The sequence below is a fragment of the Ceratotherium simum genome, chromosome 21 (assembly GCF_057802395.1).
Source record: "Ceratotherium simum simum isolate JZ-2026a chromosome 21, ASM5780239v1, whole genome shotgun sequence".
Taxonomy (NCBI): Eukaryota; Metazoa; Chordata; class Mammalia; order Perissodactyla; family Rhinocerotidae; genus Ceratotherium; species Ceratotherium simum.
In genome coordinates this window covers 6,329,835-6,352,456 of record NC_141920.1, presented here as the reverse complement: position 1 = coordinate 6,352,456, position 22,622 = coordinate 6,329,835, and the positions used below count along the sequence as shown (strand labels likewise).

General features: G+C 55.5%; 1 protein-coding gene across 2 annotated transcripts in view; it reads right to left on the bottom strand.

Annotated features, from left to right (window-relative positions):
- Nucleotides 1-22,622, bottom strand: part of BMP7 (bone morphogenetic protein 7) — an 89,157-nt gene that overhangs the window by 3,284 nt on the left and 63,251 nt on the right. Inside the window, exons 4-6 of one of the 2 annotated variants that reach the window (XM_004430245.3) lie at nucleotides 10,738-10,935; nucleotides 3,494-3,570; nucleotides 1,841-1,951 (exon numbers count right to left, since the gene is read on the bottom strand). In XM_004430245.3, coding sequence (XP_004430302.1) covers nucleotides 1,841-1,951; nucleotides 3,494-3,570; nucleotides 10,738-10,935 — 386 coding nt within the window. The remainder of the gene's footprint in view (nucleotides 1-1,840; nucleotides 1,952-3,493; nucleotides 3,571-10,737; nucleotides 10,936-22,622) is intronic. The other variant, XM_087445090.1, reaches the window with a different exon arrangement.

The window sequence follows — 22,622 nt, the reverse complement described above, 5'->3', positions numbered from 1 at the left end:
TGAGGACTGGGGCAAACTAAAGGGAGAAGGCCACAAGATGACCACAGCCAACCACAGGCAGTGAGATCAGATGCGCCGAGTGTTCAGGACAGGCCAGGGATTCGGTTCTGTTTTGTTTTTATGTGAAACTTCCAGGTTTCCAACACACCACATGTGCCAAGTGAAGGCAGTCTGTGGACGACCATCTGCTCACAAGGCCCCAGTCTGTGACCTCTGACCTAAGCCAGCACACTTTTTAAATTTTTTATTATGGACAAACCCTACAAATCTAAACCTTCCCCCATCTCCTGTGCTCTTGAATAATTTTAAAGCAAATCCCAGATGTCAGCTCATTTCTTCTGGAAGTATTTCACTAGGACTCTCTAGAAGGCAAGGATTCACTCCCCTTTAAAACATGACCACAGACCCCTCATTTGAGAATAATGGGAGAGCCCCAGTCAGATCCTGGGGCTCTCTGGTGAAACACAGATGAGTGGGTGGTCACAGGGTAGCTGGCTTCCTGGGCCCTGAAGGCGGAGTCACAGGACCCCTTGTCACCTCCCAGGGTCCTCGGAGCAGGACCTTAGGGGGGACACTGGCACAGGGAATAGGTCCAGGCCAAGGAACAGGCTGGGGGGCACTATCCATTTCCAGCCCAAGGACTTTCAATCCTGAGTAGGGCTTCGGAGTTTACTGTTGGGGGAGGAGGGCTCTGGAAAAGCAATGCTAAAGAAAAGACGCCTTCCCTCAAAGGGCAGAGCTGGTCCAAATGAAAGGAACAGGGGAGCTTTTCCTCAAAGCAGCAGCACATGGGGCAGGGACAGGGAAGAGGGAGGCAAATGACTGAACAAGAGAAGCAGAAAGCTCCGTAACAAACAGAACTGTGGGACAGAGGGGGGATGGCCCTGGGGAGTGAGCTCTCCATCACCAGAAGCATTCAAACCAGGAAAGATGACCCATTGTCAGGAAAGGCCCAGATAATGTTCATGGCAGGGAGCTAGATAACTGAGGTCCCTGAACCTCAGATTCTAAACTAAAGAACAAAGTCCCTAACCCTGATCACTATTGTTGTTGGTAGAGTAGCAAAAATAACATCTGGTGAGCACGTGTCACCAAGCTGGGCACTGAGTTGAGAGCTTTAATCTCACTATCACACTGAATCCTCCAATGCGACCCCCATCTCTCCATCCTGTTACCCAGCTGCCATCTCTCCGTCACTCCCTGTCTCTGAAGCTTCCTCATTTGTTCACTTGACTATTCCCTCCCTGGAAAATGAGGCTGAGGGCAGGGACCATGTCTGTGCTGTCCCCTGCGGTGTCCCCAGCTCCCAGCAGAGGGTCTACATGCAGCGGACGCTCAATAAACACCCCTGAATGACCGAAGTTCAAGGCTAGGGGGCAAAGACATGAGCTCTGGGAGGGGAAAGCTCTCAAGCCCCCCGACCCAGGGGAAGCCCAGACGCTGGACACGGAGCAGACAGCTGACCACCAAGAACAAGGGTCCCCCGACAGGCAGGGCCGGGACCGGCTTTGCCGTTAGGCACAGTGACCGCTGCCCAGGACACCTTCAGGAGCCCATGAAACTGTTCTCATTTCTTTTAAAATTAGGAGAAATAAATGAACTTTAGAGTCGAAGAGTATACACTTCTTCATGCCAATGCAGTTGTAAAGTATGATTTTTAATCTTTTCTTTATGAAGGAAAGGCCCACAAAAGCTGAAGTGCCCAAGGCCCATGAGAGTCCCGACGTGGCCTCGGGCAGAGGTTTACTCTGGCCCCAGCTGGAAGGAGCACGAGGCAGGGTCTGGTGGCCCTGGTCCCCCCAGCTGACCAGACCCCAGAGGGCATGCAGGCCACACTCACCAGTGTCTGCACGATGGCGTGGTTGGTGGCGTTCATGTAGGAGTTCAGAGGGAAGGCACACTCCCCCTCGCAGTAGTAGGCGGCGTAGCCTTCAGGCGCGATGATCCAGTCCTGGGGGAGAGTGGAGAGGGCGGGAAGGGGGGTGGTGAGGTCCGCAGCCGGAACCACACAGAAAGTGTGAGCCATAGGGTCCCGCCCTCCACGCCGAAGCCCTCCTCCTGTGGGCCCGACTCTGGTGCTCCCAGAGGTCAAAGGCACGGCCCACCCACTCCTGAGCAGCCGGGGTCCTGCAGAGGTGGGAGAAATGGGTGGCAGCCTTTCCTGGTCCCAACAGAACGCAAAATGATGGAAAGACCACCGTGGGTCTGGGCTGAGGCCGGAATGGACGCCTGTGTGGCTTTATTGGAAGGTGGCACGGAGAGGGGTGACCGGGGCTGGCATCAACTTCACCCCTACTAGGGGGTAGCACGTTGGCAGTTTGCTTTAAACAAAACCTCCACACCTCAGTTCACCTGCCTGGGAGAGAGACTAATAACCACAATGGTGCGAATTAAATGAAGCGTGGACGAGCCAGCACAGTGCCTGGTATGCGTGCTGCTAGTAAGGGGTGCACGTGGCTGCACTGGCCTTTAGGGCTGGGTGAGCACAGAAATATCGTGCTAGCAATAAATACACCCCTCATTGACTCAAGTCCACAGAATCTTCCAGCAGAGGCCCCTGGAGACTGGGGCTCTGTTCCAGCACCAGAACCCAAGCACAGCCCTGCGCTCTTCGAGCGTGGGTGCTGTCATAAATCTGAGGACAGAATCGCAGGAGGGCTCCAGGCTGGCTGTGTGTGCAAGTCCCCGGGCGCACTTGGGAAGATCCTCAGGGAAGAATCTGGACTCGCCCATAAGCTACAGGCTTGCTGAGGGGAGAACAAAACCAGTGGCCCTGGTGACCCTGTGACAACGCTCTGTCTGGGGCTCTCTGAGCTCCACGAGGGCAGTCACTTTGCAATGTCACTGCTGCATCTCCAGTGCCTTGGAGAGGCCCAGAATGTCGTAGAAGCTCATAAATAGTTGTGAGATTCCACGATCCTCACTCCTTTTCTAGGATTCATCCCTCGTCTTTTGCCCTACTCCATCCACATGGTTCCACAGGGGCAGCCATGTTCCTAGACATGACTCCGCCCCTAAAACCACTGACTGGTTCAGGAACAAGCGCCTGACCCGAGCTGGGCCAATCAGTCCCTTCCCTGGGAATCTGAACCACAGAAGGAGGAAGGAGAGACAGACAGGGCAGAGGGTGGGAGCTGGGTCTTGTGGGAGCTGGGTCTCCCAGGAGCTGGATTCCAGCACACAGGCTTGGGCATGTCTGAGAGAAGCAGCCAGCCGCAGGATGGAGATGGGGCTCACGTGGAGGATGAGGTTCAGAGTCCAAAGTGTTTGGGGTCCTGGTTCTGGTTTCAGTCTCAACCACAGTTCTGCTCTTGGGCTTCATGAGGCATCCCAGTACCCCTAATCTAAATCCCCTACCCCAGTTGGGACACTTGACACCAGAGTCTTAACTGACACAGACGGGAAACAACTCAGTGCATATTTGGGACACAGCCCCGCCACCCTGGGGGCCCACGGGGGAGCCCAGACCCAAGAGATCCAGTTGACCCCTCACCTGCCAGCCCAGGTCGCGGAAGCTGACGTAGAGCTCGTGCTTCTTGCAGGCCTGCCTCTGGTCACTGCTGCTGTTTTCTGCATTGACGAGGACACAGAGGAGCGGAACGGGGAGAGGAAAAGGACACATACACACATATTAAAGTTCCCTCATTCTAAGGCAGTGATGGGAGCACAGGTGGACTCAGAAAGCTGGAGGGTCAATTTCTGACACAAGAGCCGTCGGAGCACCTGTAGCCTTAAAGCTCATTTGCATGTCCAGCCCACGGCCTCTGTAAGGGAGGCGGCGCCAGCGCCCCATCCCTCTCTCATGCAGTCTTAGTCACAGCACTTTCTGGATCCTTCTGTGGACACTGGTTTCTCTTACGCACACGTGTGGTTCGGAGGCTGACATCTGCATGGATTACGTAAGAGAATCAAACCCCATCCACACCCCACAGCGCCAGCTGCAGGAGCCCCGCTTGGAGGGATCTGCTTCCAATGCCAACCTCGCCTTGTGAGGCCAGCTCACCCCGCGATGCTCAGCCTACTGGAGGGGCGAGAGGGGCACAGGGGGCCTGGGACAGAGCCCCCATCACCACCACCACCACCAAGAAGAAACCAGAGGGCAGAAAGTCAGATCCCACTGACCTTCCATAAAAACACACTACTGGGGTTTCTTTGAGGAGCGGAAATTATGCCCTGGGGTTTTCCAGAAGTATGTAAGGTTTGTAGGCACTGGGTTAGGGGTGAGCACTTGTAAACATGTAGAAATCTCTGTCTCTCTCTGTCTCTTTCACTCCCTCTCTCTCTCTCTTACACACACATAGACAAACACACACTCTCTGTTGCCACTGCACAATCTTCCCTCCACCCCTCAGCTAGAGGGGTTGATTTTTTTCTTAACCTCAACCCGTCTCACCTCCACCTAAAACTTTCCAGGAGCTTTCTATCATACTTAGAGCAATATCTCAACTCCTGCCCTTGGCCTGTAAGGCCCTGACTCCTGAACCATCAGCCACCAACCTCCAGTCACACCAGCCTTCTTTCTGTGCTGTGAATGTGCTGCCAAGCCCATCCCCACCTCAGGGCCTTTGTACCTGCTGTTTCCTCTACCTGGACTGCTCCTTCCCATATTCTTTGTATGTCAAGCCTCAGCTCCAACGTCACCTACTCAAAAAGGCCTTGTGAGATCACGTGGGGTCCACAGAGCCCAGTGTCCACCAATATTTGTGGAAGGAACACACAAATAAAGGAGGGGTTAACACCTTAGTTTCTGTCCACTGCTCTGATCCCCTCAAGGCTTAAGTGTCCCAGAAGGTAATGAATACCCGTGGTGAGGGGCACAGGAAGAGGAGAGGGGAAGACCCAGGAGATGAACAGGGTTACCTGCTCCCCTGAGCTTGCCCTGGGAGACACCCAGGTGCACCCAGTTCCCACTGCCTGGTCGGCTTTCTCAGATGGCCTGCTGGGGGCCCCTCCTGGACTCGGGCTGAGGTCCCTCATGGCAACCCCAGCCCTTGCCAGTGACTGGCTTAGAACCCAGGCTAACCTCAGCAGCTCACATCCTGTCCTCAGAGTAAGGACTGGTTCAGATAGGGCCAAGCGATACAGTGCAAGCCAACAGGACACAGGTGGAGGCACACTGGGGGCTTCTGGAAGAAGTTTCCTCATTCCTAAGAAAGACCCACAGGAAGAGATGCTCGCTGTCTTCCTCCTGTTGCCCGGGGACAGAAAGGAGCGAGCCTTCAATGGCTATGTCCAGCCGTAGCCTTGAGATGAAGCCAACACTGCAGATGGCGGGGTGCGGATGGAAAGAGCCAGGCTGTTGACTTCTGGATCAACCAACCCTCGTGCCCACACAACCTCGGTTCTGGGAGCCGACGACGTTCCTAATGCTTGAAGCCCATTTGATCTGGGGTCTCTCTTACTTGCAGCCAAACCATCGCACAGAAGGTTCATGTGAGGGGTCATCCCGATGTGGGACTGGTAGTTGGCTTGAGCCCAGGTGTAGACCCTGGAGCACGCCAGCCCGAGTGAAGTTTGACCAGTGAGTCAGGACCGGGGAAGGGGGACGCTCCAGCTCTGGAGCCAACCCCCGGCTCTCCTAGATCCTCAGCTCCTCGTCTGCAGGGTGGGGAGAGGGTGCCTACACTTCCCAGGGCAGCCTTGAGTCTTCAAGTCAGTTTAGCACCGCGCTTAGCTCATGGCGACTTGCTATTTATTATCCTTCCAGCCACCCGTCAGGGATGTTTAAACATCCACACATCCTTCATTTACACGCCTACCCTTTGACCATTCGGAGTTAAAGACCGGCTCCTCCAAACCCACTGACATGCCATCCGGGTGTTCGGCAAAAGGTGAACCTCCCCGCCCCGCCATGTTCTGCTTTCCCCTGATTCACAGGAATTCTATCTGCACGGCTTCTAGGTTAACAAGAAACGGTCAGATAAGAAGGACACGGCTGACTTCCCTTCCCTGGGCCTCAATTTCCTCATCTGTAACATGGGTGTGGTAGGAGTTGTGTAGCGAGCTCATTTCGTATCCATAAACCTAGTGACCATCCACTGCAAGTCAGAAGGCCTCCTCTGGCACACACTGGACATCACGTCGTCCCGGAAACCCTCAGCGTGGAGGGGAGGGGAGTGAGGGCGGGAAGGAGAAAGAAAGAGAAAGAAGAATGGGGTTGGGGAGAAGGGGGCTGGAAGGGGGGAGAGTGGAGGGTGCAGTGGGAATCAGAAGATGGTCTCCTGCCGGTTTTCCGGAAACACTTAGGTCCAAGATAAACAGTGTTCCTGGCGGGGTGGGTTCGATCTCAGGCTACTTCCACTTTCATCAGCGTTGTCGAATATCCCCAATTTTATACAGATCTTTATGTCTATAGTTCAGAAAAGCAATTTTTAAAGATATACAAACCAATGAGGAAATTACACTTAACTGATTACGACAGAATTGTGGTCTTTATGGGAGGGAACCTGGCTCCTAGGAGACCTCAAAACCAGTGAGACGACCTGAGTGAGGGGGCGATGGGGCACCGGCAACCGCCGCAGGCTGGGGCAGGAAGCACTCGCCTTCCGACGTCTTCGGCCCTCACTACCTGGGCGCCTGGCGCACCAGTCATTCATTCATTCATTCATGCACACAAACTGCACTGAGTGTCTACTGTTTCAGGCATTGGAGCTACAGGTGTGAACCAAACAGAGCCCTGCCATGGCGCAGCTTCTCTTCCAGTGAGAGAGCCAGACAGTCAACCGACCCGTCACACGCTGTCAAGATGAGCACCGTGGAGAAGAGCCAGGGAGGACAGGAGGACGGGAGGACAGGGGGATGGGACGACAGGGGGAGGGGAGGACAGGGGGACGGGAGGACGGGAGGACAGGGGGACGGGGACGGGAGGACGGGGACGGGGACGGAGGACAGGGGATGGGAGGACGGGACGGGGACGAGAGGACAGGGGACAGGAGGACAGGGGGACGGGAGGACGGGAACAGGGGATGGGAGGACAGGGGATGAGAGGACAGGGGACGGGGACGGAGGACGGGGATGGGGGACGGGAGGACAGGGGGACAGAGGATGGGAGGACGGGGATGGGGGACGGAGGACAGGGGACAGACGATGGGAGGACAGGAGGATGGGAGGACAGGGGGACGGGGGGTGGGAGGACAGCGGGACGGGAGGACAGTGGGACAGGGGGACGGGGGGGGGGGAGGACGGGTGATGGGAGGACAGGGGGACGGGAGGACAGGGGGATGGATGGACAGGTAGGGTGCGCTGGGGGGAGCCGTGTGATGTGATGCAAACGAAGGCCCCTCTGAGGAAGCGACATCTGTGTGAGAACCAAAAGGGAGTGAGGAAGCAGGCCAGGGAGGCATCCAAGGGAGGAGCGTCCCAGGCTGAGGATGCAGAGGGGTGGAGAGGAGGGGCCCTCCGTGAGGAGGAGCAGTGGACAGCGGGACAGAGGGCCGGGCACCGGAGCCCCCAGGAATGAGGAGGCAGGAGCCAGGGCCAGCGTGGGCAGTGTGTGGAGCAGCACGGTCCACTTCACTGGCTGAGCTCCAAGGCTGGGGGTCAGGGCAGGTTAGGGAGGACGGAGCAGCAATGGGGACCCCACCTCCAGGCCTGGTAGCCCGAGGCCTGTGAGAGACAGAACCAGCTGCAGGGTGGCAGGGCCTCTGGAGGGCCAGGTGGCCATTAGCATGTGAAGATCAAGGGAATCACAAGAGAAGAGCTGGAGAAATCTACTGGACCATTCCCTGTACCGTCTGGAATGCACTGGGTGGGAATCCAGGACGGCCTCCATCGCTGTGGCGACGCCTGAGGCCGCAGGGAGCAACCTCAATTCACAAGCCTCCTTCTCCCTCTCCCCCTTAGGGAGGCGGAGGGGGGAGGCAGGGAAGGAGCATCCCTCAGCCCAGCGATGTTTGCGAAGCAGCCTGAACGACACAAAGGTCTGAGCACGTTAGCTTGGGCCAGGGACGTGGCAAAGAAGCTTCGTGCCAAGGGCCAACACTGCCAGCTGCTTGGTGCCCCGAGTAAAGGAGGATCTGACACTACGTGAGGGCTCAGTGAGAAAGAAAGTGCCACGATTGATTAGCAATGTCTGCCACCAGCAGAGGAAGGGCAAGCATCAGCCCGAGTGCCACTTTTCCCAACCCTGACTGAAAGCCAAGCAGTGACATGTGGTTTAACGTTGGAACCCAAGGCCCAACAGACTGAGGCTGTGAGAAGCTCATGAAGCCAGCAGTGGGCATACAAGTGTGGGGTGGGCAGTGGCCCTGCCGTCAGGGACCCCAGACACCAGCACTGCGCCTCCAGGCCCCCTTGGAGTGTGGCTGCTCTGGGGAAAGTGGTCGGAAGTCCCGTTTCACTATGACCCCTTATTAGCAGAAAGCTGAGGAGAGGAAAGAAAGGAGATGCTCTGGAGGTAGACGCCCAGCTCCCCGTCCCTCCAGCCCTGCCCCATCCGGCGCACGCAACAGCGGGCCAGCGAGCAGGAGGCCAGGCTGCTTCACCCACCTCCACGGGCCCCCGCCGGAGCCTCTAACAAGTTACAACGGGCTCTGGGACTCAGCTCCCGCCCCCACAGGTCACCTGGGGAAGGCGGCTAATTACCAGGGAGGTGGGTCCAAACACGGGTGGGGAGGAGGAAGTGGGAGGCAGCCAGGGACCCAGTTTCCCACCCCCAGACCACACCACCTGAAGAGCAGCTGGAGGCCCTGGCGGGGGTCGGTTAGCCTGCAGGATAGAAAGCTCCGCGGCAGGTGGTGGGCCGGAGCGTGTGTCCCTCCGACACACAGAGCTGCCGGGTCAGAGAGGATCAACTTGTGCGGCCCCACGGCAGCGTTCCCGGCCCATCACGGGAGGTAAAGCACTTCAAACGGGCGGGTGCGTGCACACACCCACACACTCAGAGATGCTGGTTTACAGACCCGCGGTGGGGCCCAGGCCATGGCATTTTTTTAATCATTAAACTTCCAGGCAGGGTTTAGATGAACTTCAAACAGTGCCAGGAAGCAGAAATCCATGGGAAGGAGGTAGATTCCCGGCAAGGTGGAACAGCTGTCCTGTGCGGTAGTGAGAGCCCCGTCCTGGGGGTGATGTAAATGGAGACTCGATGGGGGTTTGGTGAGGATGAGGTGGGGAAATTGGGTGTCGGATTCTAAGGCTTTAAGGCCAGGCCCCTCCCCTTGCATAGCCGAGGTACAGCTGGCAGACCTCCAGGACACGGGAGTCTTTACTGGGATGGAATTTGCCAGCACTTCCTCCTGGTTGATGTGGAAAGGCCTCCAGCAAGTCTCCCTCGTGTGACCCTCCCTGAGCACCCCGCCCTGCTCCCCCCATTCTCAGAGCAGCTAGAATGATCTTATCAGCCCTACCCCACACCAGGATGTGGATGTGGTTCCCAAGAAGACACTAGACTTTGCTCACCTCTCCCGCCCACCCTTCCCCGACAGCCACACGGCCCTTCCTCTCCCCTCAAAGGTGCCACTCACCCTCCCATCACAGGCCCCACACCTGCCAGGCCCACTGCCCGGAGCACCCGTCTCAAGCCGACCCAGCCTGGCCTCGTGGGCACCTGCTCATCCGAGCTCTCAGCTGGGACGTCTTCTCTGAACCAGCCCTCGAATGGGTGAATGGGTGCATCCCTAGTCCCCACGCCCCGACTCTCAGGCCTGCTAGTGTGGCTGTGAATGATGGCGACCTCCTGCCCGTCCTGAATGAGCTCCATGAGGGCAGACCACCGCTGGGCTTTCAACATTGAACCCCGGCCCCCAAGAGCCCGGCGCAGACGAGCCTCCCAATACGAACTAAAGGATTCAGTTGGTTTTCAATTTAGGGGATCACAGACCCCTTTGAGAAACCTAAAACAGAATGGATGCACCTGCCAGAAAGAATCCCCCAGAATCCCTGCCCACAGACCCTGGAGCCACACGCACCCACGAAAGTCCATCCGAGGGCCCCTGGGGCGTCCCTGGGGGCAGGAAGCCCTGCTCTTAGAAACAGCACCAACCATAGCAACCATACCTTCCTTTTCCCTCGAAAAGGAAAATGAACAGAAATTTCAGAATTGGCTGGGAAGGTGAAAGCTCTTGACAACATCAGGTTAATCTGGGGTGGGGGCTGCTCTGTCGCCTCACCGCCATGTTTCTAAGTACCCCCACGCTCCCCCTCCACGCTTCCTCCGACCAACCCCAGGCCCAGGAGCCAGGGTGCCGACGAGCTCAGCTCCGAGCTCCCAACGCGGCCAGCGGGGCTGGTTGGAGCCTCAGACCATCCCTGCTCAGGACCCACCCAGAGCCGTGCAGTCTCCACAAAAAACCCGCCACCCATATTCAACAGATGTTAGAATGTGCCATGAGTTTCAAATGTTTTTCACTTTAAGAAACAAAACTAAAGAGACAGCAAACTCCCCCATTTTTCCTCCTCCCCACTCCCCAGGCAGCGCCCCTCGGTTGGTGTGGAGCCTTCCCACGCACGCACGCCTTTACAGTTTTCTCTCACTTATTTGTAGCCATGGTTTTGTCTCTTCAGAAATTTACATGGTTGGCACCTTGTTACATTAATGTTTTGCTACTTGCATCTCTAAATGAATCTGTGACTTTTACACAATGAAGATGGTGAGCTCTGCGCAGGACGGGATTTTCTGGGGTTTGCTTCCTGCTGCACTGGTTCCAGAACCATCTGTGCAGCACGTGAACGGACGTCGTGTCCCTCCCCTGCTGGGGTCCCGCGGGGCTCTGTGTGGTAACCCCCACCCGGGCGTACCTGCGACGTTGGCCACCCGCAGGGCCTCCTGGCTCCTGGGCGTCTTGGAGCGGTTCTGGCTGCGCTGCTTGCCCCCGGTGGAGCGGGTGCTGCGGAGGTGGACCTCGGTGGCCTTGAAGAAGGCCACCATGAAGGGCTGCTTGTTCTGGGGCCCGTGCCGGCCGATCAGACCCGCCAACTTGGGGTTGATGCTCTGCCCTAGACCGGAAGCAGCCAAACGCAGAGAAGAGCGGTTACAGGAGAGGCGGTCAGCGGGTGACTCCATCCACGCCTCCCAGTTCACTCACACGTCTCTTTCTCGTCCACCCAGCACGCATGTGTTCAGCACTCACTCCATGCCAGGCTGTGGTAGGAGCTTGGGACACAGCAGGGAACCACGGGGAGAAAAGCCCCTGTCCTCTGCGAGCCCACGCCGGTGGGGCAGGAGGCAGGTAGCCCGTGGTGACGTGTGTGGACAAAACGAAGCGGAGGAGGGGCAGAGCCGGCTGAGGCTTGCGGAAGGACGGGCTAGGGGAAGTTCCACTCACATTTCATTGGCCGGGGCAGGTCACGTGGCCCACCTACTTTCAAGGGGTGGGGGCAATCCTGCTTGGTGCCAAGGAGGGTGGGGACAGTCGCAAGCAGCCCTGATGACCACCACCTTCTGTGCGGAGGGGCCACTTGAGGAGAGAACTGGGTAATGGCGAGGGAGGGAGCCACATGCGTATTTGGGGAGCAGGCATTGCAGGCAGAGGACACTGCAAAGGCAAGTGACCGGAGGTGGGAGCGAGGTGGGTGTGTTCAAGGAGCAGAAGAGACTGGCCGCCTGGTGGGAGCAGAGACTGGGGGTGACAGGGGTGGTGGGGTCAGAGGGTAAGTGGTGGGGGACCACAGGGGACACGAATAACACAGGGTCTTGTGGGCACCAGCAAGCTTTCCTGGGCACTGGGTTGCGGTGTCCCCCCAAATTCATGACCCAGAACCTCAGGATGTGACCTTATTAAAAAATAGCGTCTTTGTAGATGTAATTAATTAAGATGAGGTCATACTGGATTAGGGTGGGCGCCAGGCGAGTGACCGGTGTCCTTAGAAGAAGGCCATGTGAAGACACAGAGGTTCACGCACGCACACCCACACGGAAGACGGCCATCTGAACACGGAGGCCAAGGAACACCAAGAGCCACCAGAAGCTGGAAGAGGCAAGGAGGGACTCTTCCCTGGAGCCTTTGGAAGGAGCACAGCCCAGGGACGCCTTGATTTCGGACTTCCAGCCTCCAGACCGTGGGAACATAATGCTCTGTTGTTTTAGCCCCCAGTCAGTGGCACTGTGTTATGGCCGCCCCGGGACACTCGGACACTCGTTAGGAATGGAAACCACGGGGTGTTGGAGCCGAGGAGTGGCAGCTTGAGCTGTTTGTGAAGCCACCTCAGGCCGTCCCGGGAGACTGGACTGTAGGGGTCAAGGACGGAAGTGGAGACCAGGCAGAGGCGACTGACCAGTCCAGGGAGAAGGACCTGGACCCAGCGGTGGGAGCCGAGTCGGCCAGGAATGGCCCGATCCTTGATAGTTCATTTTTAAATCTATCTTTAGAACTTACTTAATTTTTTTGCTGAGGAGGATTCGCCCTGAGCCAACATCTGCTGCCAATCTTCCTCTTTTTGTATGTGAGCCGCCACCACAGCACGGCCACTGGCAGACAAGTGGTGTAGGTCCACACCCGGGAACCGAACCCAGGCCGCAGAAGCAGAGCGCGCCGAACTTAACCACTAGGCCACCAGGGCTGGCCCAAGAACTTATTTTATTTTTAACGTCTTGTTTTGAAATAATTACAGATTCACAGGAAGTTGCAGGAAAAAATGTACAGGGAGGTTCCATGTACCCTTTACCCAGTGTCCCCCAACGGTCGCATAACTAGCAGACATCCAAACCAGGAAAACAACCAATCCTGGGTATATTTTGAAAGGAAAACGGACAAAATTTGTGGAGGGACTGGATGTGAAAGGTGTGAGAAGTGCAGGGTCCCACGTGAGTGACTCTCACGCTCTGGCCGGAGCGCCATTAGAAGGGGGGCAGAGAAAGCAAGGCGGGGGCGGGGACAGCGGGGAGGGGAGGGGAGATGAAGTGCAGTGTGGTTTAGCCGCTGCTGTCCGGAATCGCCCCCTGACACCAAGGGAAGCTGGCAGGTGGGCAGCGGAACGTCCCAGCCTGGGCGTGGCTCCTGGTCCAGGGGACACACCTGGAACCCAGTGCCAGCCTTCCTGGGTTCAAGTCCAGCCTCTGCCACTCAACGCACAGATGCTCCTCAGAGCAACGCTGTGCACATTCAAAGTGCTCGATAAATACCGGCTCAGGGCAGCCGTCTGGGCCGGCGTGGAGACTGGACGAGCTCACCTGGGGAGAGCATGCTGCTGAGAGCTGAGCCCGGGAGCCCGTCTCCACCACTGAGAGGACAGAGGGATTTGGCAGAGGCTTCACAGGAGTGCCAGTGGGGAAGGATCTGGAAGGATCTGGAAGAAGCTCGGGCAGGAGGAAGGAGGACACCAAGAGGATATGGGGTCCTGGAGACCAGGGGGACAAAGTGGGTGGAGCAGTCACCGTGTCCTATGCTCTGCCGATGGATCAGGTGTGATGGGGGCCAAGGATGGACTGTCTGTCGGCTCCGGCAATGATGAGGCCACTGGCCAATATGTATTTAATGTCACGTCTGGTGGTGGTAAATACTCCAAAGAAAGAAAGCAAGAGACAGGACAAAGAAGGCCTATCTCACTCATGACAGAACAGCTCAGAGAGGCTGAATAACCTGCCAAGGACACCCAGCTTGGAACCTACAGAGCAGAATTTGAACTCAGGTCAGGCTGTGTGACTGCGACATATGACACCCCCAAGTTAGGCGAGGGGGTCAGAGGCCAGCGGAAGCGGTGCTTCTGGAGGCCCTGGGCCCATCCACATCTGGAGTTAACTTCACCGGGAGCCCCCCAGACAGACCGCAAGTCGAGAAACCAGCCTCCCGAGGACCGGATCAGCACCAGGGGGTTCGTTGTGGTTTTTTAACAACTAATGCTTAAAGAGCAAACCTCCCTGTCCACCACTATTCTACCTTAACTCCTTTTAACGCTCGGCTCTCCTGCATTCTTTGCTGGAGTGTCCTCGAGTTCACCCATCTATAATGCGAACAATTCTATAAAAGAAACCATTAAAGCTGAGCCCCTAGGAGTCGTTTCCCCCCTGGAAGGCTTTTAGGGCAAAATAAAAATGCCTTGCCTGAAAACCTGATGCTGTTCCAGAGACAGCAAAGCCAGGCACGGGAGCAGCCTCTGCGCCCCTGGGAGGGGCGTCTAGCTCGCTCCCGCAGCCGTCAGGACAGCCAGGTCCGGGACCCACAGCCTCAGCTGAGAAATGGACAGACAGAGGCGAGAGAAGAGGGTCTCTGGGGGTTTTAACCCACATCCACCGTCGACCAGCCTGTGTGGGCTGAGGGAGGTGAGACTGTGTGCTGGGGCCTCAGTTTTCTCATCTGTAAAATGGGGGTGATATCATTTGTCTCACCCATGCCCCTCTTTCCTTGGTACCCAAGCCAATTTTCATTTCGCAGCTGTGCCTTAGCTGACCCTGCCGTGGCCACAATGGTGGGGCCTGTGGTCCAATACGTGGCAACTAACCCTCTGGCTACAATGATTGGTTCAGGGGTGGCACATGACGCAATTTAGCCAATGAATAGAGGAGAGGTGTCCTGGAAGTTTCTGGAAAAGAACCTTCCCAGTCTAGTGTCCAGAGCAACCTTCTCTCTCCCTAGACAGGATTGAGGGAGGAGGGATGGATGGAGCCCCAGAAACAGCCACCATCTGGTGACCACACGTGGGCCACATTTTCAAATGGGGCTGATCTGGTGGAAGAAAGAACAGAGAGACAGACAGACACAGGGGCTCTGGTGACATCACTGAGCAACAGGATCAAACCAGTCCTGAAGCGCGTGTCTTGCCCCAACCACCAAGACGAATAAACCCCCTTGATTGTTTAGTCTGAGCTGTCATTTGGGGTTGTTCCTGCCCTTTTCTTAGAGGCTTGAGGACTAGAGAACATGGCAACAAGCCATCCTGGGCCTGGCACTAGAGCAGGTACTCAGAGGGCAGGTATGGATCATTCCCCTTCTGTCACCACATTTGAGAAAAGATTAAGGTTTTCAACCTAAAGGCTGAACGACACCATAGCAGACACTTACCTTCAACAAAAAAACAGGGACATGGAAAACTACAAGGAGACAGCAGTTCCCTCCCACTCAGATGGCTACAACAAGGCAGACTAGAAACACGTGTGGAGAGGAGATGGAGAAAGTGGAACCCTCATACACTGCTGCTGCAACTATAAAAACGGTGCAAATACACTGAAAAACAATCTGGAGTTCCTCAAACAGTTAAATATAGAGTTCCCACATGACCCAGCAATTCCACTCCTAGGTACATACCCAAGAGAACGGAAAACACAGGTTCACACGAAAACTTGTACACAATGTTCACAGCAGCATTATTCCCGATAGTCAAAAAGTGGAAACAGCCCAAACGTCCAGCAGCTAATGAATGGATAAACAAAATGTGGTATATCCATGCAATGGAATATTATTCACCATAAAAAGAAATGAAGTTCTGACACATGCTACAACATGGATGAACCTTGAAAACATTTTGCTGTGTGAAAGAAACCAGTCACAAAACATCACAGGTATGATTCCATTCACATGAAATGCGCAGAACAGGTAAATCCACAGAGATAGAAAGCAGGTTAGTGGTTGCCAGGGGCCAGGGTGGGTGCAGGGAATGGGGGGCTGAGTGCTAATGGATAGGCAGTTTCTTTTCGGGGTGATGGAAATGTTCTGGAATTAGTAGGACTGTTGCACAACAATGTGACTATACTAAAAATCACCAAATTGTACACTTTAAAATGGTGAGTTTTATATGTGAATTATATCTCAATTTTAAAAAGGACAAAAAAAACCCACCAAAAAACAAAAACCAAGGGTAGGAATGACCCACCAACCAAACCCTGGGGCACAGTTTTTTATAAAAAGGATGCCTCCCACAGTGCCTGGCACTCATGGGCTCCTGACATCCATTTACTAAATGAACCAATGCCTCTGTGCCAACAGCGGACGCACTCACAGCCCAACCGATCCCCAACACAGCCCCGGGCAGGCGCCGGGACCTCACTTGACAAAGAGAACGAGGCTCCTGTGACCAATGCCCAGCAGCTGGTCAGTGGTGGAGTCAGGATTGGAACACCGGTCTGTCGGAAGGCAAAGCCGTGCCCTCAGCCACGACACCAGCATGTCCTTGTGCTGCAAACACGCCCAAGCCTCCATCCTGGGCCGCCCCACGTGCTGGTGCCAAACAGGGGTCAGGGTTCCCCAACATGGGGCGGGGGCTGCAGGTGAGCACGGATGCCCCCTCGGCCCAGGGCCACATCTGAAACGCCCACCTTGGGGTGGGGAGGAGACCACTTTCTCCCAGCGGCAAGTCTTTCCTCCCTGGTATTCCTTGAAATGTCAAATACGTGACCATGGTCATTTGGAGGAATTTGAATGAAAGACTCTGAACTGGGTTCATCTCCCTCGCTTCTTCCTGGGGAAACGGGATTATAAAAACACTGCCTGGTGTCTGCAAGCAGAACACAGTTTCAGGATCCCCTGGAACCTCCTGCACAGAGCCCATTCGGGGTTCTAGAAGATGGATCAACTTTCCAGCCATCCCCTGGCACCAGGACCAGCTACAGAATCTGCGGGGCCCAGTGCAAAATGAAAACGCAGGACCCCTTGTCCAGAAGTCATTACGAATTTCAGGATGGTGACAGCAGAGCATCAAACACACACAGGGCCCCCGGTCAGGGAGCTGTGCGGGTCACACCATGAGGCCAGCCCCGGCATGCACAGACAGACAGACACGTGTGTTCGATTCCTCGTCATTGGTACTGTGCTGTCACTGCTGGTCCATATAAACCTGTTTTTCACATTATATACCATGGACATCTTTCCACGTCAATGCAACACCCATTGACCTCCTCCCTCGTGGCCACAGAGGAGCCTCGCAGCTGGAAATTCCTTTGCTTGCCCTCTCCTGCCGATGGACATTTGGGTTATGTGTCTGAGGCTTGAGCAACCAACTCGTTTATTCGTTTACTAGTTCATTCAACAACTATTTAAGGACCACCTGTCGTGTGCCTGGCACTGTGCTCAGTGTGGGGTACAGCGGAGAGCCAGAACAGGGCTACAGCCCCCCAGAGCTGACCAGATATGCTCAGGAACAAGGGGGACGGGTCAGGGAAGGCTTCTCAGCCATGGGGGTTCTGGGGGAGGACCATTTCCAGCAGAGGTAACGGCAGATGCCAAGTCCAGGAGACGGGAATGTACGTGGTGTGTTTGGGGAACAGCGAGGAGGGCAGTAGGGCCGGAGAGAGTGAGGGAGGGGGCGATGGCCAAGAGGCCGGGAGGAGGGCAGGGGCCGGTCATGCAGGGCCTCAGCGGGGGCTTTGGGTCATGTTCTAGGTCACGTTCTAGGTGTGACGGCAGCCACGGAGGGTTTGGCGGCGGGGACATGGCCAGAGTTCCGTGGCGAGAGGCCCACTTGGGCTGGTGTGTGGGGAACAGACGGGGCGGGGAGAGAGGAAGCCGAGTGGTGGTCCAGAAACGAGCCCCTCCCACCGTGCCCTCCTCCAGACCCCCACAGCGCTCCTGGTGGGCCTCTGGGCCCTGCACACGTGTTGCTGTCCTCCTCCAACAAGCTCAGGGCAGGGACGGTCCCCTCACCCACCGTCCCAGCACAGGAGAAGCTCCAAGATGGGCCCACAGCATGGTCACAGCCGGTGCACTGCCCGGCGCTGGCATCTGGGCTGGATGATTCTCTGTGGGGCTGTCGTGGGCACTGCAGGACGTGTAGCAGCGTCCCTGGCTGCTCCCAAAATGTTTCCAGACATGGCCAAGTGTCCCCTGGACAGCAAAACGTCCAGGTCGAGAGCCAAGGCTTTACCTATACCGTCCCTAAGTAAGCCAGGCAAGACAGACGTGCAGAGGGAAGTCATTGAGTCAAGTTTTTAACTGCAAAACCCTAGAGACAATGTGGTGTTTTATCAAGACGGGATGATTAAACGAGAGGGCGTGCGTGAAGTGCCGACCAGCCACCTAAACAATCATTCATCTATTTACAAACATTCCTGCTGCATGTGGCCAAGCCCAGCACTGCTCTGTGCCCTGGGGTTTGCAACGGGAAGAAGACAGGACTGGTGCTCGGGGGGTCCAGAGAAGGAAGGTCCCCTCAGATTGGCCAAGAAGTGAAGGCAGAACATGTTATGGTGTGATTCCACCTGGGAGAAAAGAAATTTAAAGCATTTACCAGCCTATGTGGGTATGTTCATACACAAAGTTTATTTTTGTTTTAATACCCCCAAAAAGGGCCGAGAAAGCTTATATTGGGGGAGAGGACATGTGGGTTGGCTGGGAGAGGAATTCCTTTTCGCTTTATGATGTTACAATATATAGGCTTTGTTTTGTGCAAGTATTCATTTTGATTATTCGTATTCAAGCGTCCAGGGCAAGTCACACTGTACAGGGAGCCAGGCCAAATGTATTGGGCAGAAGGACTGAGGTGGTGAATTAATTGATCCAAGCAGGTAGAAAAGACACACATAATGTTTAAACATAGGTCTATATCTTTGGGAAAGTGGAAACGATTTGTATTCTAGCCCAGGCTTAATAGGTTAAAATAAAAAACACCTGAAGATTTGCCCAAGAATAGAGTTGCCAGATTTTGCAAATAAAAATACAGGATGCCTGGTTAAATTTGAATTTGAGATAAATGAACAATATTTGCAATATGTGGGACCTACTTATATTAAGCAATTATTTGTTGTTTATCTGAAATTCAAATGTAACTGGGCGTCTTGTATTCTATCTGAAGTCAGGAGAGGAAGGTTGTCCCAAAGTATGACGGTAACTGGTCCCCCACAGGCTGCAGCCCACACGGTGGGGCGGCACTGGGCCCACCCAGCACAGGTCAGGGCCCACGGCAATGACTGCGCTGGTTTCTGCTTCTTTAGTAGAACTCACGGCTTGCCTCTGTGGGGTGTTTTGCTTCCGTTTTTGTTTTCTGGCTTTTTTAAGTTTTTAAATTAACATATAGTAAAATTGACCTGTTTTTGTATACAGATCTGTAAGTTTTAACACATGTATAGACTCATGTAATCACCACTTCTATCAGGATAGAGAGCGGCCCCAGCACCCGGAGAACTCCCTTGAGCTGCCTTTCATCGCGCTGTGTCGCGACAAGGGTGACTCTGCTCCCCAGGGAACATGTGGCAGTGTCTGGAGACATTTTTGGTTTTCATAAATGGAGCTACTGGCATCGAGCGGGTAGAGGCGAGAGATGCTTCTAAACATCCTATAATGCACAGGACAGCCCCACAACAGAGGATGGTCCAGTCCCCAATGTCACTAGTGCTGTGGAGAAGCCCTGCTTTCTAGACGTGCCTCCCCCCACCCCAGCCACTGCAACTGCTGACCTGTTCTGATCCCTCTGGCTTTGCATTTTCCAGATATCGTGTAAAAATGGACTCCCACAGTCTTGTGTCGGCTTACTGCAATCTGCGTCTTTGAGGGTGACCCATGCGTGGCATGTATCAGTAGTTCATTCCTTTTTGTTGCTCAGTAGTATTCCACAGTACAGTTGTACCAGTGTGTTGATCCATTTCCCTGTGAAGGACACTTGGGCTGCTTCCAGTCTGGGGGATCATGAACATCACGAGAAACCATCATCGACAGGTTTTCGTGCAGACCCACGTTTTCATTCCTGTGACGTGAAGCAGAACTAAAGTCCCTCGTGCTGCCTATTTCCCAGAGGCCTCGCACACTCCAGGTGCCATCCGTGTGAACCATCACATCTGTACCTGAAGAGGCCGGGAAGCTGTCTAAACAGACTCTGCTCTCGCTCCAGGGCTGAGCGGAGAAGGCCCAATCCTGGAGCATTCAGTGAGGCACAAGTGGCTGGTCGCAGACCCCACAGCCATGCCCAGCCCCCTGGTCGCTGGCCCTCCTCAAGGGGCCTGCAAGGAGGCTGCAAATCAGACCCTTCTCCAGCCTCATTCGCAGCCCCTTCTAGGATGGGTGCTGCGGGCTTCTCAGAAACATCTTCCTCCCAAAAAGGCAGACATGAGAAGAGAACATCATTTATCCAGCCCACCAGCCTCCTTCCTCCATGCTGGGGGCGTGGAGGCCGCTGTCTCACCAACCGCAAGGTGATGAGCCTCAGGACACATCAACCCACTCAAGACGGCGGGCTGGGGATGGGGGAGCCTTGACTGCAGGGGATACTCTAACCTAGAGGTCTGCAACTATAGCCCGCGGGCCAAATCCAGCCCACCACCTGCTTTTGCAAATAAAGTCTTATTGGAATGCAGCCGTGTGCCTTCATGCACAGACCGTCTGTCTCCTTTCACGCTCCGGCCGCGGAGTCGAGGAGCCGTGATGGGGAATGTCCCACCCACAAACCTAGAACCTTTGCTATCTGGTACTTGACAGGAAAAGTGCCGTCCTCTGCTCTAACCACCCCTAGATCCACTTGCTTCCAGACTTGTAGAGAAAACCATAAATGTCCCCACGAGATAAGACACTTTTACCGTCTATTACTTGCCAATGAAAGTGTTCCTGATAGAGCCAGTTGCACCCTTGTTGGTTCTCGACAAAGATGAGAAATGACCAGTTACTGAGGGTCTGCTCTGTGCCAGGCAGCGTGCTGAGCCCATTGCTGGTAGGACTCTTGATCCCATATTCACAGAGGAGGAAAGTGAGGTCACAGGCGTGAAGTCATCCACGTGGACCCACCACCAGGGACGGCCGAGACGGAGTCCACACTCAAGCCAAGCTCTTAACCACCAAACCATCACCAAGTCCAGGTGGACGTCGGGGGACACGTGGAAAGGAGAGCTCGCCCAGGCATGGATGTGGTGGCCACCTACGGGCCCTCCAAGGGTAGGAAGGATTCACTGAGACACAGAGCAGGTAAGCCCTTCCAAGAGGCGAGCCAGGTGGGCAGTGGTGTGGACACAGGACTCTGGGAAGTGAGTTGAGGACAGGGACAAGCTGGTGCATCAGGCCACCACTGGCAGTCCCCGGGGGGCACGAGCAGAATCAGCATCCTTAGCACAGAAGATCCCCAGGAGCAGGCCCAGAGCACAGATGGGGCCTCTCGGGAAAGGAGGGGATGCAACCCGCCTACAGGGGGCTGGGGGGGCATCTTGGTTTTCTTGTGGCTTCTTTGTTTTCCAGGCTCAGGGCCATCAGCTGCCCCTTGGAGGCCCACAGCATAAGAATGTTCCTCATTAATTGTGCAAAACATTAATTTCAGCCACTGCTCTTGATGGACCAAGGCCTGAGTGACAAGTGAGCACGTAGTTAATACTTGTGACATCTGCCTGGCCCCAATTACCCAATGCCGTCCCCGCCACCACTGCCAGCCCAGCCCTGGGAGGACCAATCCCAGCCTCCGGGTCATCAGGCCTCTTCTTTTCTCTCTCGCTCCGGCTTCTGGACAAACAGGATGTGAAGCAATCGCAAGGGCGAAGGCACCTCGGAGCCAGCTGCGCTGTGGGCGGGATCCGGTGCTCGCCAGCCTCGGCTCTACCGGGCTCGCCTCCCCAGCTGCTGTGGGCGGACGGTTCACCTCCCGAGTCCCGGCCCCAGCTGCCTCGGTGAGCGTCACACTTGGACGGCATCCGCGCTCAATCCTTTAAAGGCCTTGCAAGCCCATTCGATCCCATCTGGGACGATCAAGAAGAGGGACACGTGCTCTCACGCCTGGGGAGAGAGGCCCGAGGCCCTCTGCGCATAGTGACGTCCAGGACTCACATGTGTCTCACTTCAGGGGGCAGAGACGGCGGGCCAGAGGAGAAGGGGCCCTCCCGGTCGGGGAGCTCGGGAGCAGCTGGAGCCCCCGACGAGGAAGTGCGAGGCGGGGAACTGAGGACACCAGATCGTCTTCTTGGGTCAGAGACGCGGGGCTGATGGATGCTGCCCCCAAGCCTCCAGCTGATTTCTTTTGTGGACAAGGGAGGGGAGGGGGACCCCGTAAACTAGGACAAGATGTTGGAATCCTTGTTGGGGAACAGATGACCAGGGGCTTCCATGTCTGCAAAGACCAGAGTCTCCAGCCCAAAACGGTCTTCATCTGCCCGCAGCTTTGGGACAGCGGGCGGCACCAGACACCGTGCGCACTGATCTGGAGAGCAGGAGCCCCTGAGCCACTCTCAGACCCTCAGAACTTGTCCTCAAGGCCGCTTGCTTGACCTTCAGCATATGGTCCCTTCACTGTCTGCCTCTTCCTACGAGAACGTGAGCAACGTGACAGCAAAATCCTTGTCCTCTCCAGGCCGCAGCCCCACTGCCTACAACAGCCCCTGGCACGCCATAGGTACACACAAATGTTTGTTGAGTGAATAAATGCGCTTCCCACAAGGGTGAAGAGGCCTGGGACTATAGGGGGCGGGTTCTCACAACCAGGTGCTGGGGCAGGGAGGGTTCAGCATCGCTCCCTGGCCCGGGATTCAGGCCGAGGGCCAGCTCATCCATCAGGCACAGTGCCCAGCCCACGGTACTTTTAGGGCCCATGAAAATGTTTAACGTCTCTTAAAATCAGAAGACAAAACATGAACTTTTTAGGGTGGGAGAAAATGTCTTAATTTTTAATCCAGCCAGGATTATATTTGTCTTCATACCAACATGATCATAAAACGTAACTTCCAATATAGTTTTTAATGGCAGGAGGAGCCCTGGCCACTTCTGCGGGAAGCTCGCTGTCTTCTGGGTTCTTTTTCAAACTCTTTCCTTCACAGGAAGGGGGACGTGGCAGGAACAGCCAGGCAGGAACCAAGA